Genomic DNA, 17,764 nt, shown 5'->3' on the forward strand with positions numbered 1-17,764 from the left:
TTAAGTGTGCAGCGGTATAAAGTGATGCTCAAGTTTAATCTAGTCAAGAACATCAAGGGTAAGTCAAAGACTGTTTCGGAGATATGGAGCATGAGTGACTTCAAGGGTTTGCAGTTGATTCAAGGAGAATTATGTGGTAGCAATTTCTGTTAAAAACATGAAGGGTGAACCAAGGTTGTGTCGAGAGTCTATCCAGCAGTGATGGTTGGATGGCGGGTCATGTTCTGAGTAACAGCGGTACAAAACGTGTTCAAGGCTGGAGTGTTTTAAACAAGTAGAGAATCAGAGGTTGTTTCAGGTATGAAGCATATATGGTTCGAAGGTTGTTGCACATTATTCAAAGACTTTGATTCAAGGCTCAATGCGGATGAGTGGAATCGAAAGGCCAAGGAGGAAATCAACTTGCAGAAAGATGTTCAGGTTTCTGTTCAAGCACTTGAACAGGTTCGTAATTTTAACATCAAGATTGTGTTGTTGATAAGTTCACGAGGAGTAACAAGATATAAAGTAACACGACGTCAATGAGGAGTTGAGCTTGACACTTGGAGTGTAGCAGCTGGGTTCGCAACTCAAGACACTAGATGAAGGTTTCAAGAAGATCATGAAGGGACTTCAAGCTTTGCTCAAGGTAGAGCTGAGAGGAGTGAGAAGAGATAAGAGAAGACAAGGAGATGCAGAAGATGAGCAGACTTGTTCAAGCATCAAGAGGTTTCGGCACAAAGTAAGGGTTATGGACTTGGACCAAACAGGTGGAGTTTTGTGAGGTTTGGTGAAAGCCCATCAGACATGTTCAATGTTGGGCCAGCTTGCACAAGTTACGCGCGGACAACATATGGACCTAATCGTTGAAGCCCATTAGGTCAAGTGCTGATACAAAGAAGGAGAGATCACGACAGAGATCTCTAAGCGTGGCGAAAATCAAGTCTCTGGGAGGCAGAAGCCATAGATATAGAGTAAGCTAGACATAGATATGCTGTTCTAGGCTTAGCTCTTAGCCATATACTTCTCTTGTATTCTCTTTATACTCTATAGGGTTTGTATACCCAGGACAGAGAGAGTAATGATCTTGTAAACCACATCGGAGGTATTTTCCAATATTTCATAGTGGATGTTGTGGATCCTAGATCCACCCCAGATGTAGCGCGCTGCGGCCGTGAACTGGGTGAACAATTCTTGAGTCATGAACAAGGATGAATCGTATGAGTAGTGAAAGGGACATATGGTATTATGAGCTTGTATTCCGTAATAAGTGGGTATATAACCCATACAACAGAGAATAGAGAAAGCATTCAGTAACAGATTTTATGCTGAGAGAGACATAGGTACATGAGAAAGATGTTTCCCGTGTTGTCTCATCTGTTCATGCCTTTATTGTACATTGCAATGTGATTACTTCAATCTTAACCCAGAGATAATGTCTACTCTTATAGTTAGCATTTTACGAGTTAATTAGCACAAAAGATTGTACATCATCGAAGATTAAGAATTGTTTCTTTAGTACCCTTTATTTGTAAGCTCTCTCCTGAGTTGTATAGAGAAGAAGGAAACCTCAAAAAACATACCGAATACATTGTGAATCTAAAAGACATCGTTGTTATCTTTGTTCCTCTTTCCTGTCGGAAATGAAGAAGGTATCTATCATCTCAAGGGGAAGACAAGGCACCAATTCCATCCACCATGGAAGCACGGACTGCATTAACCATCTTGGTCTCCATGTATCACCCCTATTCTCATTAATAATAGACCGATTCATAAAATAATCATGATTCTCATCATCTCTGAGTATTCTCTCCTTTTGCGTCCGCAAGTTAAATGGTACCAGACGACAGCTAGAATAACACCATAGAAAAACAATATCACTATCAAACGGATGCATTGCCACGGGTAAAAATAGTAAGCAGTGATAGGCATCTCCCACAAAAGCTGCCAAGATTCATCATTGTTCAATCTCCAAATCTTGAAAATATTTTCACCCTTTTGAGCTAATATTCTACTGATATACATGACAAAACCTCCTGATGTTGTCAAGACGTCGTTGCAGTTGTTGTGATTCAAAGGTTCTGGGAAAGGTACAACCCGGCATTGATCCGATTCAGAATAGAAATCATGAGAGACAAGTACGTTAGGTTCAAGACGACGGTTAAAGTACACCGTACCGTTCAGAGTCTTAAGAACGAGGGTGGAGACTAGAGTAGAGCAGTGAACGATCTTTGAAGTCCAAACCCCTGTCTCAGAGGAATACTCAAAGTACACGAGATATTATCTTTTGTTTTCAGTGAAGCTAGCCTAACAACTTTGAAATCCAAAACGACACCATCCTTTTCTACACGAGTCACTAAACCAATCACACAAGAGTTAACATCTGTCGGACGGATTTTGACCCATTGTTGTAAAACTAGATTGCCAACATAGCAGCTATAATCATCAGGACGATGTCTTTCAAGCAAAACCAAACCGTTGGAAGAAGCCGTACAGTATTGAAGAGACAGTGGGACGTAAGAAGCTAGGGACTTGGGAAGATCCCATGTCTTGCATCCATGGAACCCTATCAGTTCTTTTCCTTCGCATGATATTAGCGACCAACCGGGAGAGGAGTTTTTGTGGAGAGACACGAATAGACGTCGAAAATACACGGACTCGAGTGTTGATTTCCATGTTTTGCTAACGGATTTGAATCGAGAGATGCTTCTCAAGGGTAACCTTGCTAGAATCTCTGCTAGTATAGCCTCTGGGAGATGTATGGTGCTTGTTAAGGTTTCCATTGAACATCTACGATTAGGTTTTTACGGTTTTGGGATTAAATGATTTTTCTATTTATTAAAGCGTATATATAAGAGAAATAAAGAAAATATTGTTTTGTATTGTTTTGTACACATACCCCAATCATACAAATATTGTTCCTAATAAACCCCTTTGGACGAGATTCGCTCAAAGCCTCAAATACTTGATAATATATGAAAAATGATTGAAATCTGCTTAATTTAATCATTTGTATTTTTTTTGTTTGCTGTTTATTTTTCTTTTAAAAATATTCTCAGTTCCACCAAAATTTTAAAAAGATACGATAAAATAAATGAAGTGATCCAAATCATTGTTATCTTTTATTTAAACTCAATCAATATCGATTCTCGACATTACAAAACAATTCAACTAAATAATTCAAACATTTGGATCGTAGAACCACACCGATCTTCCATTTCTTTCTTGAACCGGTCTTGAATTCGTCTCATACCCCTATATTCAGGTTATAACATGATTAGTAATAGGTAATATCAATATCAGCTATTGAAATAACATTAGCAATTTAGAGTACTTACATCGTCAACGGCACTCCTCAGAGCTGCAATTTGTTCCATTGATATCGTGTTTACCTATATATACAATTTGTTTACTTAGAAACATTGCATTTTGTTAAGAATAAAGATAGTAATCAATAAAACAAAAGATAAATACCCTTTTGACAACGGTCCAAATAACACCTTCAGTGCAGGGAGGAACAGTAAGAGAGCCAATGTATCTATAGAATTTTTTGGTTTGAAATCTAATAGTTCTTGGATCCACGATCCCTAGATCCCTCTCTTCTTTTCCCACTGTTTTTATTCCATCTAGTAGCTGAATTTAAATTAAAATAAAAATTTAAAAAATGTCATAAATACACAATCTTTCATATAAATAATAAACATTGATATTATACGTACCCTTGTGAGGAATTCATTAGGTTTGCCTAATTTATAAAGAACTCCAATCACTGCGGTTTTGCCTCCAGCACTTGTGTGAACCATGTGAAGCTCCATGTCATAACTGTAACACATTTAAAATTAATTAAAGTTGGTGTAAATTAAGAGATTAATTCTTATATTATTTCTTAAGACAAGAAAACACAAACCGAGTTCCGTTGACGGTATGCTCTGACGGTGAATGCCAATGACATTGCACCAATTTATACTCAGTACGACGTATTGTTATTTTCCCAGCATCTCCTTTCCACGACACCTTTCATTATTTCATTATTATTAATTATTGTTAGAATTATATTAGCAAAAAAATTATATTACCATGCATATGCGTAATGTAATGATAATTTACAGCTAAACAAAATGTACCATAACGTCATGTCCTCTGTTCACAATTACAGCCGGGGCTGGTTTGTATTGTCTTCTCCATGCTTCATCACGAATAATACTAACTCTTGTGTTAGTGAGATCGATCGGAGATTGGAATTTTCCGATGTTGCAAGTTTTCCAATGAGGGTTTATTTTTCCCCATCCCTCTGGTCCTTTCTCTGGATTCTTCTCGTACGTAAATGAAGTTTCATCGTCTGTTTCCAAAGTAACATCATATATATATATTTATATATATATATATATATATATATATAAGTATTGAGTTTTGATACAAGTGTAAACATGATTTTGCAAAAGGAAATAAACGTACCGACTTCAGCGCCACGAGCGAGGGAAATATTAGAGAAAGATAAATAGAGGAAAAACAATGCGAAAGAGATAATTGTTTTTGCGTTCGGATCCATTTGTGTTCTTTCTTATGTGATTTGATCTTGCTTAGTGCTTATTATGTTCTTTGAGTATGTTTCAAGGGTTTAGAGAGACGCTATTTGTAAAGAGGCTTGCATGGCTCGTTTGCTGTTTTTTTTTGTTTTATGTTTCTTACAGTTGTTGGGATTATTAGTTAATAATCTGCTGTGATTTGTAAAAATAAATAAAAGACAGTTCACTGGATCCATTTGGTTAGAGTTTTCTAATTTCAGTTTCAATAGTAAATCAATGTAAATATTTTTGATAGAGAAGACAAAAATAGAATTTAAACTCGTGCATAAGAGAGAATATGCTCATTGCTCAATGCCGAAAATACAGAAGTTTTAACTGCCAAACTAAATATAAAGTTACAGATATCATATGCTAAGTCGTTTCAACCAATCTTTATAACTGCCAGACTAAATGTAAATTGTACACAAATCATATAAAATATATATAGTATGCTCATATCATCATATGAAACATCATTTTCACATTACAAGATAAATTCAGCAAAAGGAACAATAAAATAGAACGAAAACAGAAAAAGCTGTAAAAGGGTACACATTAGGGAGACTATTAGTTGACACTGTTCACAAGTTTCTTGAGATTCTCAGAAATTCTACTAGTAGCTCCAAAATCACAATCTTCCACCTACACGTATATTATAGCTAAATTACTTAGCACCCAAAAAAGATCAAAGATATCTCTATACGTATCACCAAGAATCATCTAGTAAAACAACTTATAAGTTGGGACCAATTCTTGGCATTTTGAGTGCATCTACTTATCACTCAAAATAAATATAATATGTAACCACTTGTTTCTAATGAATTTTTTTTTTTTTTGAACTGGGTTGTTTCTAATGAATAAAACGTGTGTGTTTTACCAAGTTGTGATAACAATTAGTTGGGACCAATTCTTGGCATTTTGAGTGCATCTCCTTATCACTCAAAATAAATATAATATGTCTTGTTTCTAATGAATAAAACGTGTGTTTTTACCAAGCTGTATATATTATTAGTTCAGTGACCTAACTTTAATCCTATTCACATTGCCTGAATACTGTATGGATTAAACCTAACTTTGACATAGTAATAGTAACAAAGTTTTATCTCAAGATCGATAAATTTTTTATTTGATTTAATATACCTTGCAATCAAAAATGTGGAAGACGGCATCATCAATAATTGAGTATCCAGCATGAGTGAGCCCAGCTCCTAATTCCTCAGTGAGAACACGAATGATCTCATGGAACATAAACTTATGTTCCAAGCTTGTCACAAGGGAGATGTGAAGAATCGGACCGGTTTCTTGAATCTCGATCCTTGGCAACCGTCTAGGCACGGAGACATCAACACTCGAGGACATGGATGAAGATCCTGTGGAATTCAATTTGTCCAAAGCTGCAGTCGTAACAAGCTTCCTCTTCCTTTCTCTATTTTTCTCCACGTTCACTTGTAGCTCCTTGATGTAGTTTGCAGCTTCATCTAACTGATCCGGTAGAGGTAGCTCCTAACCATTAAGCAGCAAAAGGGTTTTATATATTAGACATGAAACCACAGATTATATATGCATATCAGAGGAAAAAGAAGAAGAAGAGGAAACCCTAGAGGTTTGAGGAAGAAGAGAGTTCAGTTCTAAGTAAAGATCTTCCATCTGAATCCTTCTATTTTTCTCAATTATTTTGAGATCTGAAGGTCTTGATTGACTTTGTGTTTGAATGCCTCTTATCCACACTCCTGTTTTTCTTGTTCTTGTTGAAGTGTCATAAACCATGGAACTCAATAACAACCACATTAATAATATATAAAAAAAGGAGTGAGTTGGTTTAAGTCACATTAGCTCTACAAGGATAATTTGTTTGTGATAATCAGGGCCGGTCCCGGGCCAAGCCCAACAAAACATTCGCCTTAGACCCCCAAAATTTTTGAAAATTTTTATATATAAATAAGTTCTCAATTTGTGAAAAAAAAAATTTTTTAGGTCCTCAAATTTTTTAAGTCTTTACTAAATGGTCTTGGACCTCCAAACTCTCGGAGCTGGCCCTAGTGCTAATTGTAAGGGTTTAGTGCAAAAAGGTTTGTAAAGGACGAAAGGTATATCGACAAAATATAAGAAGATAATGAAACAAGACATAAAAAAAGGAGTAAATATGATTCTTGACTCTCTTTTTTTTAGAACGGATTTGTTATAGTTAATATTTTTAGTTATTCATATACATATGCCAATATTGTGTTTTTTTTGTTAGAAAAGATATATGCCAATGTGTGTTACCGACGTAACTAACGACATTAGTTAATTTTTCTACTTTGGACAAAACCTACTTTGAGTTTCAGAAAAAACATTAGTTAATTTTTAGTTCATTTAAAATTAACATAAATCATATTTTATACTAAAAATACATCTAAATAAAATGATAATGAAAATATAAATTTAACTAACTAAAGTGTATTATACACATATATAACTAAAACAAAAATTACATATGAATAATTATATATTTTTATATTAATAGTTTTAATATATCAATATAAACTATATATGTATTATATACATTATACACCATATATAACCGTTTTTTAAATAGTGGAGCTCTGAAAAACAGAGTCCCATAGGGGATGTGCTCAAGTCCTGCGTTTACTTTGAAATCTTGGTCTATAGAAGTTCCTACGTTCCTCTAGTCAGTTAAATTAATTGTACTTTATTGGAGAGAAGATCTCACATTGAAAATATGAAAGAGACTTGAGTAATATATAAGAGACTTTGGTCAATCCACTAATCGCCAATTGATTTTAAGTTGGAAGCTCAGGAAACTTATCATGGTATCAGAGCTGACCCAATACCCTGACCCATTAATCCGGCCCGGACAGTGGTCCGATCATCCCATTAGCTGATGGCTCATAGAATGCTCAGTTCCGCCGAGATCGCTAGAAAATAAAGCATGATTTCGAAGGGAGTATGATGGATTCTGCGAGATTAATGGTTATACGCACTATTATCTCGAGGAAAGGTATTGGAGAAAAGATCCCACACTGGAAATATGAAAGGGACTTGAATAATATATAAGAGACTTGGATCAATCCACTAATCGCTAATTGGTTTTAAGTTGGAAGGCCAGAAACTTATCATACTTACATGTATTTGCTTACGTATATAAAAAATTTTCTATATCATTATATATTTATTTATATGTAGAATCCAAAAGTTGACAAAACTCATGCATAACTTCGTATCTAAATACATAATTCAAGTTTGACAACCTATGAAGTCAAACGCTATAACTATTTTTTAATTGTTTCCATATGTAATAAAAAGAAGAAGGATACAAGAAAAACTGTTTATGAAATGGAGATTGGTGGGAATAGTATGGTCAATTATTTCGCTGAGGCAACTAAGGAGATGTTATTGAACCACTAGAACATGATCGGCATAGAGACATGCTCATAATCTTTTGTTCACATCACCAATTTGTAAATTAATCTTTGTCAAATGTTTCTCTTCTTTTGTTTTGTTATGTACATACTAGCCTAGTTAAGGCTGCTATTTTATGTAGGATGCTTATATCATATGTTTGTATTAAGAAAATAAAATACTAATAATGAGGACACAAAAGAAAGATAATGTAATTGTTGACCTTTTTTATTATGAATATTTTACAAATATTCAAATTTATGCAGTTATATAATTCTTAAATTGAAATTTAGGGTTGTCAAATCAAAACTGGTTTAGTATTTTCTTTTCTTTGAGCATATGTACATATGTCGGTTTAAACGCAAAAATCTAATGCTTTATAAGATGTTTCTTGTCCATTAGTTAGTCCAAATGTAGAATACTTTTCTATTGTTCGTTTCGAATTCATTGAGTAATGCAATCGACATCATCAACAATCGTTTTTCTTATTGATGGTGCTTCCTAGTGTAATAGTATGATTATTGGAGGGTTCTTAAGGTGAGGTTTTTATTGGAATATAAAAACTCGTCTCTTAACTTTTAATTAAAAAAATTAAGAACCGGTTCTTAAATAAGCGCATGTTTTTTTTTTTTTTAGCAGCCAATTAAATTTAGGATACCTATTACCTGTCGGCCATAGAAGGTGGTCGAAATCACTTCTTCTTGATGTGAAAATGTTATAACGTAACAAACTCAGTTAGTCAGTTTCTTGAAACACAAACCACGTTTTGGAGTTTTCGCACCTTTTATGAAACTTGTTGCAATACCAAAAATATTGACTAACATTTTCTTGAATTTATTCAGGATTTACACTATTGAATTTATTTGGTATGTGTGAGTGAGCGAGAGCATTTTTATGGATGACTTATCTAGTTTGATCTTGTTTCTCAGTAAAGTTCTACGAAAATTATAGAACAATTAAAAAATTATAGAAAATACCTTGACCAAAAAATAACTAGGAGAAATGAAGATTAAGAACTAGTAACTTCTCTCATTTGAGAGATTATAAAAAATTTATGAAAGATTTATAAATAACTTCGCAAACTCTAATTAGTGGAAACTTTTTGGGATACTATAAAGTTTAAGATATTTTTAGATACTCAGTTGATGATTATGCTCTTAGGAATAAAACATTACACAAAAATGACATTAATATTTTTAAAATATTTTATTAATCAAGTTAATAACACAAAGGTTTAAAAAAAGAAGAAGTTTAAGAACTTACACATTCATACATCAAAACATCAAAGATAACCCTGTAGCAAAACGTTTCCACCTAGTTGCTTAGGCTGCAGATCTTCCACAGCTTTTGACTCTAACCAGTCCATCGACAACGCTACCTGTCTCTCGTCATCTTTCACGCACCATTCAGGCAAAACCTCAACCACTATCTTCTGCAACAGCTTCTGCTCAAATCCATCTCTAAGAAGCACTTCAAGGTCTTTGATGTCTCCCCTCAAATCCAACAAGACACTGCAAAGTCCACGGCGATAACAGTAATCCAAGATGGAAGCCAAGTTTATATTTTCTAATACAACTGTTTCGACCCCGGACTCTGCAACCATGTCCTCTTTGGTGAAGACTACAACTTTTAGACCCGAATCTTCCACCATGTTGGAAGAAGCAAGGATAGGAGACTGTTGTGCATTACTACTAGCTACTATGATTTGAATAGGCTGGATTGAAACATTAGTCTCTTCTTGTGAGTAAATGCTCGAGAGTTTATCAGATAACGAGGAAGAAAGTATTACTGCGTCGTATTCTTGCAATAGCTTTGAGTAGTATCCACCAGTATCCGAAGCTCCTTCACCGATCTTGTCCAGAAAACAACCATTGACAGACATAGAATACCTGAGAGCGAGAAACGGCTTTCCTGTTAACATTCGATAGATGAATCCTTCATTCATCTTCTTGCATAGGTCTTCTTCAACACCAACAGTGACATCAATCCCAGCATCTGTCAAACGAGTGATACCCGAAGAAGAAACGATTGGATTCGGATCAACCATCCCAACTACAACTCTTTTCACCTTGGCCTTGATCAATGCTTCTGTGCAAGGCGGCGTTCTCCCGTGGTGATTACAGGGTTCTAAGCTAACGTAAGCAGTGGCATTCTCAGCTAAGTCTCCAGCATCTCGAAGAGCAAACACCTAAGAACAACTTTCACAAGGAATCAAACTCATAAACATCTAGTAATCTCCAATTACAGAATCATAGAGCTAACATAAGCAGTGTCATTCTCAACAAAGTGTCCCGCATCTCAGAAGAGCAAACACGTAACAATTTTTACCACTAACCAAAGTCATTAAAATCTACTAAAATTTCCATTATACATGGTTCTTAGCAAACAAAAGCAGTGTCATAGCGAACACCAAACAATGCTAAGAACAACTTTCACCAAGAATCAAACTCATTAGTATCGACTAATCTCCATTTACATGGTTCTAATCTAAGCTAACATAAACAGTGACATTCTCACCTAAGTCTCCCACATCTAGAGAGCAAACACCTAACAAATTTCACCAAGAATCAAACTCATTACCACATAAACTCATATCCAATTCCACAATGCAAGAGAAGCTCAAGAAACAATACATAAAAGTCTTCTCATTTGCTGTTACCTCGGCATGAGGCTGACCAGCTTTGGGATGAAACCCTTCCCCAACAATCTTGCTGTCTTTAACAATGACACAGCCTACCAAAGGATTAGGACTAGTGCACCCAGTTGCTCTCTTCGCCAGTTCCACGCATCTCCTCATATAAAACGCATCATCAATAGCTTCTTCGCTTCTCATGGCAGCCAAGACAGGAGGAGCTTTGAAACCAGTTCGTGATCTATGTGATCTTTTGAGAGAGAGGGTGAAGAAACTGGGTCTTGGGTTCTGAAACGAAGCGGGGTTGAAAACGCGGCGAGGATTTGAGGATACAGTTGAAGATGGAACTGAGGCTCGTGGAGTGATTGAAAAAATGGGAATTGGGAGGCATGCGATCTGCATATCACCGTAGAAATTGGAAGCTCCGTTTCGAAATTTGATTGGCTTTTCTTCTTCACCCAAGTTAACAACAATCTGAAGTCAACTGGAAAACCTCGACGAGTGGATTTAAGATTCGAGCCGTCTCCGGCTGGAAATGTACAGCAGCGGCGGGAGAGAGGAGACGTCGAAGACGACGATGAGAAGATTTGGGTTTTTAATTCAATGAACCGGTTATGTCTAACCGGGAATGTCCACTGGTTTAATTTGGTATTTGATTTGGTAAAAACCGATCGATTCCAGGTCATTTGTGGCGAAGAGTTTTCGATTTGAAAGTTTTGGATTTGATTCTTTTGTCGGGTCACTTCGGTTCTTAATATTAAGAATTTAAATGTTTATTTACTTCGATTCATTTCAGAAATTTTCTCTCCAAAACTTCGAAAACATATCTAAAAATAAAAATATAATCAAAGTCGCAAAATATATTTCAAAATCTATAGAAAAATAAAAAATTTCATAAGTAGTGAAAATATTTTCTAAATATCAAGGAATACCAAAAAGACAAAGATACTTAAAATACTGGAGATACATACTCATTACTCAATTTTTTTTGTGTGTCATGCGATAACCACTGGATGTCGGATAAAATATCTAAGGTTATAGTTAAGTGGAACCAGCGAATATTGGCAATATGTGAAACCGAACCGGATTGTTCCAATTGGTTTAATAGCTACCGGTTTAATAGGCTATTTCATCTGTAAATGATCCGGTTTCGATCAAGGACATGATTTAACAACTTCCATAAACTTTCATTCACTCATGAGACATGAGCGTATTTCGTCTTTTTACAGAGAAAAATGTAACAAAAGAAAACAACAGAAGAAGACACAACACAACCTTAAATCAAGAACATGCTTCTCCAGAAACAAAAGCATGTTAACTCCAATGAGACCTGAACCTACGAAAAACAAAAACAGAACGAGAGAGAGAGAGAAGAACATTGTTCCTAAATTGAAGACAGGTCTTCATAAATGGTCTTAATCCCAGGTCTCTCAGAAACAGGTCTTATACACCTCAAAGCAACCCCAAGAACTTCTTTAGTACCTTTCTCCGTAACAGGATCACTTCCCATCTCCTGTGCCAACACCGAGTCAAAGCATTCCGCACCACGTCCTTCAGCAACACGTAACCTAACCCAATCCGTTAGATCAACACCTTCTTGTTCACCTGTGATCACATCTCCTGCACATCTCCCCGTTAAAATCTCAAGAAGTATCACACCAAACGCATACACATCTGCTTTGAAAGAAGGCAACGGTTTCCTTGAAGCTGCTAGCTCAGGAGCTCGGTAACCAAGGATGCCTGCGTCTAGAATCTGTTCCACTGTGCCTGCTTGTGTCATGAGACGGTGGAGGCAGTAATCTGAAACACGTGCGTTTAGCTCTTCTCCTTCTAAGAGAATGTTTGTTGCCTTGAGGTTACCGTGTGGAACAGCTCTGTCGAAATGGAGATAGTTTAGACCACGCGCTACATCAACTGCAATTTTTAACCGTTGGATCCATGCTAAAGGAGGGCCTTTCCTGCCTGGTCGATCTGAAAAATCAAACAGGAACCGTAAGTTAGGCCAGGCCACATTTATCCGGAACTGAAAAACCACACCGAACCAAAAACTCGGGTTTGAATCTTATCAATTCAATTAGATCGTATATCTCTAGAACCACAAAATAGAAATGAAAATCAAACCAAGAACCCCCTAATTTCTATAATATAGTTTATATACTTATAAATATTAACTATTTTAATTTCTATAATATTTATAAACCTAATTATCCAAAAACGAATTACACAAATATTTTTATCAAAAATATTTAACATTACCCGAATTATCTGATTTTTATCCAAAACCCCAAAAGCCTCGGATTTTCTTATTTTTAACCCGAATTAACAGAGAAACAGGAGTCGAACCAGAATCGAACTAGACCCAAAATTATCTTGAATATTATCAGTTCCCAATTTTGTTACCGGAACCAAACCAAAATACGAAATAACCAAAACAAAACTGAACCAAATTTCCTAAATATCCTAACAGATCCTATATTCTAGAACCAGAAAATAGAAAACCAAAACAAACCGAACCGATACCAAAAATGCACATGCCTAAATATAAGGGATGATTGGTAAGTGCTGTAGCTTTATATTTTTTTGCTGTAGAATTTAATCTGTAAATTTATTTGCTATAGCTTTCCTTGCTATAGATTTCTAAATCACTAATTTTTTTGCTCTGGAAATAAAACTCTCTACAGCCATATTTTGATTTTGCAGAGATTTTTTTGTTGTGAGTTTTTTTAAGGAAAGCAAAGCTCGATTGGTTGACATATATAGTTGTAGACTAAATTTTGGCTGTCCAGAGCATCTATAGCCCCAACCAATCATCCCCATAGTGATAGAGAAGTCTAATGAAAGGAGCCTTACCGTAAAGGAAGCTAGCGAGGCTTCCAGGTGATATATAATCTGAAAGAATAAGCTTCTCATGTTGCGTGGGACCCCAGTAGTATCCTCGGAGAGTCACCACATTAGGATGCCTAATGTTAGCAAACTTCTTCACTTCTTTAGCAAACTCTTTTCTCTGCTTTGCCACGCCTTCTCTTAGCCACTTCACGGTTAAAAACACTCCATTATCAAGCGTTGCCCTGTAAGAAGTCCCGTGGCTACTTCTTCCAAGAACTTCAGCCGGTGCTCTCGACAATTCCTCTGGAGTCAGTTTGATCGACTCATCCAGAAACTGCAGCTCTCCCACGAGTCTATCCGGCGACCTAACATCAAGCCGTGCTAGTTGCTGATCAGCTGGGAGTGAGTCTCCTGAGCCAGGTGACCAAGATAAGTTACTTGTCTTTGAAGGAGAGAAGCCGGTCGCTACAGCTAGCTTCTCATCTGGACTGAGGATTCCTGATGAAGAGCCTTTTCTCGAAGCAACTAGATCCTCAGCAGAGACAACTCCACTGCCTGAGGGGATTGTTTGAGCTTGCCTGTTAATATCTTTACCAGTGATGCTACGCTCTTCACGTCTTCTTGATTTGCAGATGCAAAACAGAAGGATAGCCACAAGGATGAGAATAATAAGAGCAATGGCGCAGGAAACTATTATGACAATCTTGATTAGTAAGTTCATTGGTTTCCCCTTGGAAACTTCTGATGCACTTGTTGATCCAGCAGGCAAGATGAGCATGCTGTTCCCAGGATAAAAGGAAGGCGGAGGGAAGTTCTTCAGATTCTCAGGCACTGTCCCTGACAGATCATTGTAAGACACATTCAAAGCCACAAGGCTGCTGGATAAGTTGCTTGGGAGTGGTCCAGTGAAATGATTCTGTGATAGGTCTAATGAGCTTAGAGAGACCATTTCATTCATGGAGCTAGGCAAAGATCCAGACAAGTTATTCGCTGCGAGATTCAGCACTTGAAGTTTGTTCAAAGATCCGAATGCAGAAGGAAGATCACCATCAAACCGGTTGTGAGAAAGATCAAGGAGACGGATTTTGGAACCAGAAGAAGAAGGCAAAGGTCCGATGTTACCAGTCAAGCCATTGTTCTGAAGATGGATCTCTTCCAAAGTGGGCATGGACAGTAACGTACTTGGGAGTGGCCCATCCAAGCCGTTGGAACTTATATCTAGAACACCGAGTTTGGGATAATGGGTAGGAATCCTTTCTGGTAGTGAGCCTGTGAGCTTGTTGTGGGAAAGGTTAAGATGATTTGCTCGAAGAAGCTGAGGAGTAACGTCTGGGAACGAGCCTGTGAAACGGTTCTGGCTGAGATCAAGGTACTCAACGTTCTCCCATTTTGACCATCTTGTCAGGTTTCCTTCAAACTGGTTGTTTGAGAGATCGAGTAAGACGCATCTCCCGGTCAAGAGAGGAAGCTCACCGGTCAGTGAGTTTGAAGAAAGGTCAAGGGTGTGAAGGGTTGTTGACATGATAGCACTTATAGGCCCTGCAACACAAACACAAAACAGATAAAAATTAGATGTCTAGTGTTCTTGGTGCCACCATTATCATATAACAATTAAGCTAAGAGCATACCTGAGAGATTGTTCCCACTTAAATCCAGTGTTGTTAAATCCAAGGAGTCTCCTTTCAACAAATTATTAGGAAGGGAGCCTGAGAATCTGTTGTTGCTAAGCTTGAGTACTTGAAGATCATAGACATAATTAAAACCTGGTAACTCTCCTGACAACTGGTTGTTGCTAAGATCCAAGACTTTTAAGTTCTGAAACAGCTGAAACCCACTAGTCAGCGAACCTTCAAGCAGATTGTGACTGAGATTCAAGTGCTTGATACTCTCAGAAACACCAGGTAACAGCTTCCCAGACGCTGTCAAAAGTCTGTTTCCGCTGAGATCAACATAGCTCGCATTCGTTGAAAGGAAGAACTTGCCGTCAAGATTACCATCAAATGAGTTACCATGCAAATCAAGGACCTGAAGACTCGGAACTAGATCAAAGCCCCTTGGGATTTTCCCTGTGAATCCATTAGAAGAGAGGTTCAAGTAGAGCAGATCGTTCAGCATCGTCAAGGACTTTGGCAAAGGTCCAGAGAAGGAGTTGCGGCTCATATCCAAAGACTGAAGCGAAATCAAACCTCCCAGAGACTCTGGAACCTCACCAGAGAAGTTGTTACCAGCTAAAGAGAGATTCTTCAAGCTCACTGATCTACCAAACTCTTTAGGCAGCGAGGAAGACAAGAGGTTATCAGACAAATCCAGGAACTGGAGGCTTTTGAAACTGCCTAGATTACTCGGTAAGACGCCGGAGATTGAGTTGTTAGCCATGGAGAGTTTGACAAGCATTGTCAAGTTGGAGAACACACTGAGATCAGCATCTGCAGACAAGCTCAAATTATCCAAAACAACATCAGCCACGTTGGCACCGTTGCAGGCAATACCGTTCCATGAAGAAGGACAGCCGTTGAGGTCGATTGACTCATCGTTCCAGGAGTTGAGGACAAAGCCGGTTGGGTCATGTTTGATGCCTTTCTTGAATTCAAGCAGTGCCATGATGTCCTGTGAAGGAAGCTGCCCCATTGCGGACAGGACAAACATGGATAGTAACAGAAGCCTGGAGAGATTCATCATCCTAACAAAGCTACAGTTTCTTTGCAGAAAGCCAACAACTTTCCCAGCTCACTGAACAGTCATGGAACTTTAGTAAACCTGGCAGGAAAATTAATCAGCCAAAGTTAGTTTAAAAACCCATCAAAGTTACTGACAAAAGTTCAAATCTTTCACCCCAAAACAGCAATACACAGAAGGAACAAGAGGAGGTTAAGGAACCTCACCTGCTTCAAGCCCCAATCATTCAAAATGAAAATGCTATTGAGTGAGAAGAGACAACCGTGTACTGAAGGGAATCAGCTGAAAGGAAACAATAAATGAACAAATGGGCTATTCAATATTGGGTCCCATTTCAAGATCTAACACCAAGCAAGGCAAAGAGATAAAAAAGAGAGAAAGGAATAAATTTTATCTTACCCGAATGAAATAAATTAGAAACCTTTCACTGCAAAACAATGACGAGAGAGATGAAGAAGAAGGAAGACAAAGACTTGGAGTGGAAGCAGAGTCAATTTGTTTCCTTAGCTCATGCACTGCAACTACGGAGTGCTGGATATGGTTTCGAGCATAGTTGACTGAGAGCCAGTGAGAATCTTTGTGGGTTACCCTTTGAATGTCACACTGTAAGAGTATTAAGAACCAAACAGAGAAGGCGAAAACAAAAAAAAAGTGATGATAGAAAAATTGCAAGTTTTCATGTACGACAGTGACGAACGACAAGGACTCGGTAAATGGGTACTCTTGAGGCGTGTGAAGGAGAAAAATAGCAGAAAAAAAAAATACACAAAAGGAAATAGAAAAAGATTATAATAATTCATTGGTTGACGAGAAAAGAAGTTTTAAATTTACTTTTCCATAGGCTTTTCAGATGTAAAAGACGAAAGAGCCGCGGGAGAAATATTCGTTTTTTTTTTAATAAATAATGTAAAAATTAGGGATTTACCCGCCAAAGGAATCTACAAAGCTTTTAACTGAGTGAGTGGACGCGAAAGGGTTTTATTTAAGCTAGTGACTTTTATCCGAGATCCGAATTCGATACGAGATTCGATCTGGATCCGATCAGAAAATCCGAATATCCAGAAGGACCGAATCCGGATCCGGATAATAAAATGTTAGATCCGTCAAAGTCAGATCCAGATCCTTAATTTTTTAGTCTGGATATCCGGATCCGTAAGTTTTATTAATAACTATTTCAAAAATAGTAATATCTATATATAAAAATTAATTTTTTTAATATATTTTTATTTTTATAATAGTATATATAAATTTTATGTAAATTTTGTAATATTATACATAGAAATAATTAAAAGCATTATATATATTTTTATTTTTAAATTATTTTTAATATTTTTTATATATTAATATTATTTTTTTATTTATTTTAAGGATCCAAATCCGGATCCGGATATCCGTCGGATATTACAATTTTTAGAAGGATATTCGACACACAGATATCCGAGAACCCTGAATCCGGATAAGGATAGTAAAATTATGGATCCGCCGGATGATCCGAATCCGGATACTTTAAAATTGTCTGGATATCCGATCCGTCTCGGGCCTAGTTTTATCCCATATATGATTTTTTGTTCTATTCTGCCTTTAGTGAGGGTTAAAATGTCATTTACTTGCGCAGAGTGTGAGACCACATTGGGAAAATAAGCTTTGAATTGCGCAGGGCAGTATCAAAACTTACAGAGAGAGT

General features: G+C 36.9%; 4 protein-coding genes and 1 pseudogene across 5 annotated transcripts; all 5 read right to left on the reverse strand.

The window, feature by feature from the left end:
• Nucleotides 1-611: 611 nt before the first annotated feature.
• LOC106427525 lies at nucleotides 612-2,767 on the reverse strand (annotated as a pseudogene).
• A 529-nt stretch (nucleotides 2,768-3,296) lies between these two features.
• On the reverse strand, nucleotides 3,297-4,340 carry LOC125583271 (alpha carbonic anhydrase 4-like; the record flags this gene model as incomplete). The annotated part of the gene is made up of 5 exons (XM_048749905.1): nucleotides 3,297-3,371; nucleotides 3,454-3,612; nucleotides 3,699-3,801; nucleotides 3,887-3,993; nucleotides 4,104-4,340. Coding segments are annotated over 5 exons (681 nt in total), but the record flags the coding sequence as incomplete, so codon positions are not given.
• Nucleotides 4,341-4,921: 581 nt separating this feature from the next.
• LOC106427531 (transcription factor bHLH162-like) lies at nucleotides 4,922-6,455 on the reverse strand. The gene is made up of 3 exons (XM_013868258.3): nucleotides 6,141-6,455; nucleotides 5,685-6,047; nucleotides 4,922-5,186 (listed from the first exon to the last, which is right to left on the reverse strand). Exons 1-3 carry the CDS (start codon nucleotides 6,330-6,332, stop codon nucleotides 5,112-5,114), a joined length of 630 nt encoding a protein of 209 aa, XP_013723712.2. The 5' UTR covers nucleotides 6,333-6,455; the 3' UTR covers nucleotides 4,922-5,111.
• Nucleotides 6,456-9,128: 2,673 nt separating this feature from the next.
• Nucleotides 9,129-11,297, reverse strand: LOC106360994 (riboflavin biosynthesis protein PYRD, chloroplastic). The gene is made up of 2 exons (XM_048751422.1): nucleotides 10,606-11,297; nucleotides 9,129-10,134 (listed from the first exon to the last, which is right to left on the reverse strand). The coding sequence occupies exons 1-2, from the start codon at nucleotides 10,978-10,980 to the stop codon at nucleotides 9,229-9,231; spliced, it is 1,281 nt and encodes a 426-aa protein (XP_048607379.1). The 5' UTR covers nucleotides 10,981-11,297; the 3' UTR covers nucleotides 9,129-9,228.
• Nucleotides 11,298-11,741: 444 nt separating this feature from the next.
• LOC106427547 (LRR receptor-like serine/threonine-protein kinase GHR1) lies at nucleotides 11,742-16,813 on the reverse strand. Of its 2 annotated transcripts, XM_013868275.3 has the most exons (5): nucleotides 16,480-16,813; nucleotides 16,287-16,362; nucleotides 15,033-16,161; nucleotides 13,429-14,943; nucleotides 11,742-12,549 (listed from the first exon to the last, which is right to left on the reverse strand). In XM_013868275.3, exons 3-5 carry the CDS (start codon nucleotides 16,081-16,083, stop codon nucleotides 11,963-11,965), a joined length of 3,153 nt encoding a protein of 1,050 aa, XP_013723729.2. In that variant the 5' UTR covers nucleotides 16,084-16,161; nucleotides 16,287-16,362; nucleotides 16,480-16,813; the 3' UTR covers nucleotides 11,742-11,962. The 2 variants fall into 2 exon arrangements, with proteins under 2 accessions (XP_013723729.2, XP_022561695.2); XM_022705974.2 differs by lacking the exon at nucleotides 16,287-16,362.
• Between the last annotated feature and the right edge of the window lie 951 nt (nucleotides 16,814-17,764).

This window comes from Brassica napus, chromosome C3, assembly GCF_020379485.1.
Source record: "Brassica napus cultivar Da-Ae chromosome C3, Da-Ae, whole genome shotgun sequence".
In the NCBI taxonomy this organism is placed as follows: Eukaryota; Viridiplantae; Streptophyta; class Magnoliopsida; order Brassicales; family Brassicaceae; genus Brassica; species Brassica napus.

Coding starts and splice junctions, on each gene's coding strand:
- LOC106427531 (XM_013868258.3), bottom strand. CDS start 6,332: ATGTGGTTGTTATTGAGTTCCATGGTTTATGACACTTCAACAAGAACA. Junction 6,048..6,140: donor TTCTTCCTCAAACCTCTAGG/GTTTCCTCTTCT, acceptor CTTAATGGTTAG/GAGCTACCTCTACCGGATCA. Junction 5,187..5,684: donor TCCACATTTTTGATTGCAAG/GTATATTAAATC, acceptor ATATACGTGTAG/GTGGAAGATTGTGATTTTGG.
- LOC106360994 (XM_048751422.1), bottom strand. CDS start 10,980: ATGCAGATCGCATGCCTCCCAATTCCCATTTTTTCAATCACTCCACGA. Junction 10,135..10,605: donor CTGGTCAGCCTCATGCCGAG/GTAACAGCAAAT, acceptor AGTTGTTCTTAG/GTGTTTGCTCTTCGAGATGC.
- LOC106427547 (XM_022705974.2), bottom strand. CDS start 16,083: ATGATGAATCTCTCCAGGCTTCTGTTACTATCCATGTTTGTCCTGTCC. Junction 14,944..15,032: donor AAGTGGGAACAATCTCTCAG/GTATGCTCTTAG, acceptor TTTGTGTTGCAG/GGCCTATAAGTGCTATCATG. Junction 12,550..13,428: donor CCTCGCTAGCTTCCTTTACG/GTAAGGCTCCTT, acceptor TTGATTTTTCAG/ATCGACCAGGCAGGAAAGGC.